General features: G+C 40.7%; 1 protein-coding gene across 8 annotated transcripts; it reads right to left on the reverse strand.

Annotated features, from left to right (window-relative positions):
• Window positions 1-939: 939 nt before the first annotated feature.
• Window positions 940-7,655, reverse strand: LOC113138458 (uncharacterized). Of its 8 annotated transcripts, XM_026320906.2 has the most exons (7): window positions 7,299-7,655; window positions 7,034-7,197; window positions 6,143-6,400; window positions 5,779-5,988; window positions 5,506-5,678; window positions 3,605-3,763; window positions 940-1,848 (listed from the first exon to the last, which is right to left on the reverse strand). In XM_026320906.2, exons 2-7 carry the CDS (start codon window positions 7,071-7,073, stop codon window positions 1,753-1,755), a joined length of 936 nt encoding a protein of 311 aa, XP_026176691.1. In that variant the 5' UTR covers window positions 7,074-7,197; window positions 7,299-7,655; the 3' UTR covers window positions 940-1,752. The 8 variants fall into 8 exon arrangements, with proteins under 8 accessions (XP_026176691.1, XP_026176693.1, XP_026176692.1 ...); XM_026320908.2 differs by lacking the exon at window positions 7,034-7,197; XM_026320907.2 differs by having other exon boundaries at window positions 6,158-6,400; window positions 7,034-7,655.
• Window positions 7,656-7,912: the final 257 nt, after the last annotated feature.

Genomic DNA, 7,912 nt, shown 5'->3' on the forward strand with positions numbered 1-7,912 from the left:
GTGTCTTTTCTACATTTGTCTTTGTCGTTTGATGTCTACGCTGGCTAATTACTGAATTTGACAGGAAGGAGCAAAACCAGTTTCAGTAAGAAACCATTTGTAGAAAATGATTATGCAGTTAGATTTGCTGCAAAACCATCTGCTCCTTCAGGGACCTGTCAAACACTCATCGTAGTGCATCCTGTTGGAATCACAAATAATGTTTGGACATTTTCTCAAAAACAACGACAGCTGGGCTTTTAGATCAATCCAAAGTACTTGTCAGATATTTAGAGTAACATGGGAAAGTTCCAGGTTATATGGATGTGACTTGATGTTACTACACAGCATTACTTTCTCCAAAATGCAGGATTTTGTCTGTCCCATATTTTGACTTGAAAGTGTAAACTAAACTCAAACCAGCGCCATTTGGAGAAAAGAGTTTCCTGTTGGCTGCTGGTTTGTGTTTACTGATCCTGTAACAAGTCTACAGGGTCACACTGCAGTTGGACAGTTCAGTCCTGCTTTCACCAGTTTATGTCTGGTTTCACTTTTAGGTTTGGCATTTACTTAAAGCTGTAAACAGACATTCAGCTTCGCTTCATTGCTTCTCACCTAAATGCAGTGTGTTATCTTCTTCACTGCCTTTGTTGGAGCGCTGCTATTCTTCTGTTTAACTTTCTGCTGCCAACTGTGGATCAGTGTAATAATGTGGACTTGTTGACAGGACTGTGCATCATGTCATGTGTGTCCCAATCGTGATGCAAAAAAATAAGGGCCCCTCTTGTAAAAACCGTCCAGTGCTACTGGACGTCCAAAATCCCTCAGTATAGCATTATTAGGTACCATTGTGCTGTGATTGGAATTATCTAAAGTAAACAAAGTAAATCTAACTACACATAAAATTTGGTTTTTGAAGTTTGCTTTATTTGACGTCAGCACCCGATCCTTCCAGTCCTGGTGTATTATAAAGTCTTTCTTTCAGATCAAATATTACAGAAACATGCATTATCAGAATCAATATTTCATCACATCCATCCATCCCTCGCTATGTTTCTTAATCTTGAATAAAAAACAAGTCATCATAGCTGTAAATGTGCTGTGAGTGTCTCAGCCCAGTATGTTTCATTAGAGTGCTCAGAACACAGAGGTCAGCATCACAGTCCTGATCTTGAATACACAGTCTGCAGCAGGTTGACAACATATGACCTCCTTCTGGGTCATAAAATGGTGCAGAAACAGCAGTGTTTCTTTCCATGTGCATTTCCGTCCTTGGGTAGAGGTGCGTCACAAGCAGGAGATTTGTCCTTATAATCTACTGAGCCACTAGAGGTGGACAACAACTTCCCACAAACCAGGTCTGCAGCTCTTCCGTCCATGATGGACATGTCTGTCACTGTTTTCTCTCTCAGCGACATGTCTCCATCATCATCATCATCTATCAGCACAAACCCCTTGAGGTAAACCATTCCCACCCCATGCAGACTGTGATTCTCTGCTGATTCCTCCATGGGATGGGTGTCCACAAACGTCAGAGTTGAAGTCTCTGTCAGGGTCTCATGTGGGTCTGTGGAGTCGTCCTCTGGCCCTGAGGAGGCCAGGCTGCTCCAACCCATTATTAATGTGGAGTTCCTGTGAACAGCCTCGTTATTCAGGCTGTACTGTCGGATGTCTGGCATCTTGCCGGTGTGATCTCGACCGGTGACCTGGTCTCTCCTGTTCTCTGTGACATGGCCATTCTCAGGATACATCATAAAATCCACCTCCTGGTAATCATGGTAAACCTCCACACCGATGCTCCCTGTCGGAGAGGAGAGAGGGATGCTGGCAGTGTCGCTGTTTCTTTGCCTCGCCATGTGTTTTCCTTTGCTACATGAAAACAAATCAGAAGATTTTGTGAAAGCTCATTCTCATTGTATTATATACCAAACCTTCATATAAGGTTAAAGATTTCATGATAATTACAAGTGAATGGAAAATGGTCTTTATGGTGGAAGTTATGACTCTGTCACGTGCGGTAGTGTGCTGGAGAAGGACAGGCGTAGGACCCAAATGCAGGACACAAAAGAATATTTATTTCACCTGGATCTCCCAGGGCTCAGGCACAAAAACAACGAAATCCCTGTTCGAGAAATAAAGCTACCAAAAACACATAGGCCTGGAAAAGGAAACCAGAAACCAAAATAAAAGTCCAAATGGAAACTCGGGAAACAACCACATCAGGACAGACTGTCAATATATACTATTGTATCTATCAGTTACTTCTAACCAGATTGATCGAACTCTAGGGATTTTCATATTCTAACCATTCATTGAGCTTTCTCTGGAAGCATCTACATCCACCATGTTTTCTGACTCATTTAATTATTTCTTTTTCAAAATTTTCCTTTAACATTTCCCTTGTCTGTAAATCGTTATTATATCAATAAAAAATACTGAGTGACAGACAATTTCTCATATATACCCCAACCCTGGTATAAATGTTCAGTATAAATATTTTTCACATTTCTAGTTAACACAAGGACGTCAGCAGGTAACAATGAGCGCAGTGGAGTTATTTTATGAACAACAGTGATCTGGTAACAGAGAACAAGCTGACATTTAGTATTGGCCCCTATGAATAAATAAATGAAGCTAGTACTTTTAGAAGAAGCAAAAAATAACTTAATTCCCTGGGGATCAACTCTTTGAAGAAGGAGACAGGCGAACTCTCCTAAAGTGCTTTAACCAAGGAACGGGTGTGTGCATCATTTAAAACACACACACAAACACACACACATCCCTTCTCATCACCAGACAGAAACAGGATTTCAGAGCTTCATCTTGGATTTCAATGTTTAAATTTAGCTTTATAAAACACTTTTTAAACACCATTTTTTAAATTCCTAATTACATTAAGAGAAACTAGACATTTACAATAAGTACATGAGTTAAAGGCCCGATGTGTTAAGATACAGTAATACAGGAGCTTAACGGACTGACCTTCTTACACTTGACTGACTCTATGACTAGGACTGTATGCGTGACAGAATCGGGACTCTATAAATGAGTAATAACATAAATGTACACGTTCGAATGAGTGTCAGTGTACTTCACTGCAGCTCATGGTGGTGACTGAGCAACAGAAGATGAACAATAGATACGATTTAAAGACACTCGCTGCATTACTGCTTTGGTTTGGTGGCTACAGGAAAGAAGTGGCTACATCACAACAGCTTTAACTGTGGCAGAAGGAAATCAGTGGCAGGGTGAAGAGAAACTACACAGTTGTATCTCAAATACTTCATGTTAACTGTTCTACTCTCTAATGGGTTTCTTTATGCCAACATTTCTGTCATCTAACTTATATTTTAAATGAACTCTGCTGTAAGACTTACCTTATAAATAACTTAATAGCTAAATATTAGGGGACATATTTCATGCAGAAGTTCCTCTTGTAGAGTGAACAAAGAGCACTTTTTAGCAAATATATTAAATACTACTCAACACATGTAATGCTATATACACTAACTAGACTATTATGCTATTTAGCAGTTATTTCCCAAAAACAGATACGGGATCATATGTGCTAAAATCTGTTTTCACCAAAATCCACTTAAATTCAGATATCTGTAAAAGCTTTTACCTTGAGCCCTCCAGATGTCCCTGTAAAGAAAATCACATGGTATAGGTGGAATAACCCAGTGCATGTCCCTCTGATCTCCAGTACAGCTGCTGAAAACTGATTTCTCTCTCTGTCTGGATGTCTAGAAACAAGAGATTTGTCACACCCCCTTTCCTCCCCCTGTAGAAAAAGTATTTGAATAATTTAAAATTGAAACTAAACTGCTGAACCTCAATACATTGATATACCGAATCTGAAAAGCTTCATTTGAACTTAATAGTTTGGGACCAAAGTCATATAGACTTAAAACTAAATGTAATATAAAATTGCAATAATTTGATGTGTTTGATACTCTGGGTACTCTGGTTTCCTCCCACAGTCAAAAACATGTATGTCAGGTTGATTGGTGACTCTAAATTGCCCATAGGAGTGAGTGTGAGTGTGTGAGGTTGTTTGTCTCTATGTGGCCCTGTGATGGACTGGTGACCTGTCCAGGGTGTCCCCCTGCCTTTCACCCAGAGAGAGCTGGGATAGGCTCCAGCAGATCCCTGGGACCCTGGTTAGGAATAAGCAGGTATAGATAATAGATGGATGGATGAAATTCTTGAAGTCTTTATCTGACTGAACCTAACCTCCAAAAGTCCATTGTTTTCGATTCAGATAATCTCAGAAAAGCATAAAATAAACCTCCACTTCACCTCTTGTATACAACTGATGCTATGAACCAGCTCCCTGTTGTTCCTTAAGGAAATGCAGTGCAGGGATGCATGAAAAGCCACTTCTCTCAGTGCCATGTACTGAATGTGTTCCTATAAATAATACAGAAGGACAGACTTTCACATACATGAAAGCTGCAAAAGAGAGATCAAATATTGAAAAGTCTTCATTCCCTTTGTAGATGGTGTCTGCATTGGCCTATAGTCAGCTGATACAGTGCTGACATACAGTATAATGAAACTAATCAGAAACCTTTAAATACAAATACAGCTCTTATGATCTTACAGGTTCCAAAAAATATCTGACAATTTGAAATGAATTAAGCCATAATTTAGGGAATAATTTAACATTTGGGAATATACACTAGTTGTCTTTCTTCCTGAGAAGATCAGTAGCAATATGAAGCAATACCTGCAGCAAGTGGCGAGCTAACATAAGCATAAGCATAAAGATGCAGATGAAGTGCAAACAGCTGACGAAAGTTAAAAAATACATCTACCAGCAGCTCTCTAAGTCACAGGTTATCACTTTTATTCTAAAAGTAAGGAATAATGTGAATAAAACAAGCAATGTGCAGGTGTTTTTACAATTTCATTTTTTAAATTGTAGACTTTATCAGTATAGATATTTTCTTACCCAAAGTCTTTGGGCTAAGATAATTGCATCCTGGCTACAACTTAATTCTTGGCACACAGATGTTAAAGTGAACTTCCAACTCTCATCCAGAAAGTGAAAAGTGCATTTCTCAAAATGTCAAACTCTGGCCTTTAGACCGTATGAATTACATCTGTGCTGTTGTGAAAAACGTGTTGTGGATGTGCAACCAGAAGCTGCCAGGATTCTAATGAAAACTTGTCATTCACTCTACACGCTGGTTCATTTGTTGCTGGTTCTAAATGAATGATGTCTAACATGTTCCCATTGCTCTGGGTAATGCACATTGCATAACAGCACAGCACAGCCAAACTGCTCTATGACCATCATAGACACACTGTTTCTCTTTCTTCTCATATGAGAAAATGTGTGAATGATAAATAGTGAACTGATTGTTCTGACCAAACATGTTGCACTAACTTAAATACACTGTGATACGCAAACCCTAACCCAACTAATTTAAAAAGAGCAAAATATTAGCATTTTATTGTTTTGACAATATTACAAGAAGCAAGTATCTGTGCTAATCAAGACCTAGAAATCAGTCCCACCAGGTGACATATTTTGCTACCATGTTGCTGCATGCGAAAGTTGAGGCCTTGGAAAGAAGACTGACCCTCGTCTTTAATCTTCTCCCAAAATGTGATTGTTGCTTTGCCCGGTACCAACAAAGGCTCCTTAAACTGGGCTGTGATGCTGACAGGAGCTGTGATGACTTCAACACCTGATGACACAACCCCAGATCAGAAGGTTTAACCAGTAATCCTGAAAACAGTTCTACACAATCATGTTTTGGCAAAGTCACTTAACAAAAATGCAGATACCCTTGTGCTTTTCAATTTCAGCCAAGCAGACAGACAGCATCCAGAGACTCGGTGTGGTATGTGACCTGTATCCAAAGAGCCTTGCTGGTAGAGAGATAAGCCCATAGGGGGAGCAGTCACAGGGCGACCACAGATACTGCAGGCCAGAACTCCAGGGAACTCTGACCTCTACCTGCTTCATGGTTTCTGGCACAGGCTCATCTGGTTGGTCTGTCAGAACAACAAAACACAACCGCAGTGTGTATCTGCACACATGTATGATGTGGCTACTGGATGAGCCTACTCATGGATGAATATTAAGAGGTAAGATGAAAACATTTATATTCCTGATGTAAAGGCTAAGATTATTCTTAGTACAAGTTACCAGATTGTTGCCCACTCTTGTTTTCATTCATGGGGAAACATCTGGTGTCTTTGTGGAGCTTGAATTTGGACAACAATGTAAGGATGCTCTCCCACACTGGGCACCCGGTTCGAGCCGTGGCAGAGATGCAGATGTCCACCTCCACCCCTGCACCAACGTGCCGGTACTCCAGGACTTGAACTTGCAGCATGAATGGACCCTTCTTAAGCTCATCAATTGGCTGAAAGGTTTTCAAAGTCTGACACACAGGAACCAGACCTGCAAAAGTAATTGACACTATCATATTACCATAATTTCCTAACCTTTTTTTTAAAAGCACACAAATAAAATATGACAATCAGGGCAGTGTAAATAATAAATAGTAAATATGATGTAGCTATTTTTCCAACTCACAAAGTTAGCAAAGGAACTATAACGTAAACATTTTGGTCCTGACGTGCAAAGGGCACAATATGGGTGTAGGAGCCAAATTATTCATTTCCTTTGTTTTGTACGTTTGCATGGACAGGTGGCAGTGTCTGTGTTCATGGTATATATTCGTGTGGGTAATCACTGCACAGGTGGTTTGTGACCACGTCATGGTGTTTTGTTTTAGTGTATAAAAGCTATGGAAAGTTGAGTTATAGAAGGAAATTATTTGACTTGTGATATGCATGGAGGAAATATGGACTATGGAAAATAAACCAGCAATAACTGAAGGTGAACCTTTGGAACATTTTTGATCATACAAAGAAACTGAGGTTCACAAAAAAAAAAAAATCCCATTCCCTGCCCTCCTAGAATTAGTACCTGACTACACCGTGCACAGCATTTTCAGTGTCTGTATACACCCATGTCTTGGTTGTACATTTTCTGCACTACATGATGCCCTGTGCTTTGCTGACCTCCTACCTGCTGGGCTGAGCCTGAAGTTGTCATCAGTCAGCACCATAAGCAGCAGTCTACCACAGAGGAACTGCGGGAAGCACAGGGGGATGTCTCTGAACTCAGTGTCTGGATAATCCCAGCCATAACCTGCAGCGCTGCAGAACCTCCTCAGCAAGGCGGTCTGCAGCCTTAGGAAGACACGTATATGCAGACACGTACACTGGCTCGACACGTGGACGATGAGCACCCAATTTTCAGTCAGCTTCAACAGGAGGAGGGCGGTGCTCACCTGCACTTGATGACCGTGCAAACAGCTTGGCGCCTGTGTGTTGCTGAGGGTGGGTACAGGAAGCCTGTTCTCCGGACCAGAGCTCTGCTCACATACTTGTGTTGAGATACACAAAACCTGGAAGCAGGTCGCTGCTCAGCACGCTTTGTTTCGACAGCTTGTAAGCACGGTAAATGTGAACATAACCTAAATACACACAGCACACGGACAGCGAGGCAACAAGGTAACTCTGAGTATTACCCATTGTTGCTCAAAGTGAGTTTTTGCCGCACACTTAGTTAAACAAAAGCGTGTAGTCACTGCCCAAACACCTGACCCTCGACGCTGGCCGGAAGTACGGCGAGCACGCTGGGACACACAAGTTAATACTGCGATTATCTTATGAAAACACTTTGGTCGACACGCTGAGGCAGGTTTTTAAAAAAAAACGTTTTATTCTCGAGAGTTTCGAAAACAGCAGCACATATTCAACAACAACTGTTTATATCTTCAGTGTATAAATCACAAAATCACAAACATTTTACAGCCACTCTGTGACAGTGCTTATATAGTTCATGTCCTGGTGTCCATCCCAAAGTATTAGGAAACGCGTAAAAACATTTTTCTTACTAAAA

The sequence above is a fragment of the Mastacembelus armatus genome, chromosome 9 (assembly GCF_900324485.2).
Source record: "Mastacembelus armatus chromosome 9, fMasArm1.2, whole genome shotgun sequence".
In the NCBI taxonomy this organism is placed as follows: domain Eukaryota; kingdom Metazoa; phylum Chordata; class Actinopteri; order Synbranchiformes; family Mastacembelidae; genus Mastacembelus; species Mastacembelus armatus.

What these genes read in the sequence shown, in the direction of transcription:
- LOC113138458 (XM_026320906.2), bottom strand. Translation starts at nt 7,073, where the DNA reads ATGGTGCTGACTGATGACAACTTCAGGCTCAGCCCAGCAG. An exon ending in CTTCAGGCTCAGCCCAGCAG is followed by an intron (nt 6,401 to 7,033) that starts GTAGGAGGTCAG and finishes TTACTTTTGCAG; the next exon opens with GTCTGGTTCCTGTGTGTCAG. An exon ending in TGAAATTGAAAAGCACAAGG is followed by an intron (nt 5,679 to 5,778) that starts GTATCTGCATTT and finishes TTGTGTCATCAG; the next exon opens with GTGTTGAAGTCATCACAGCT.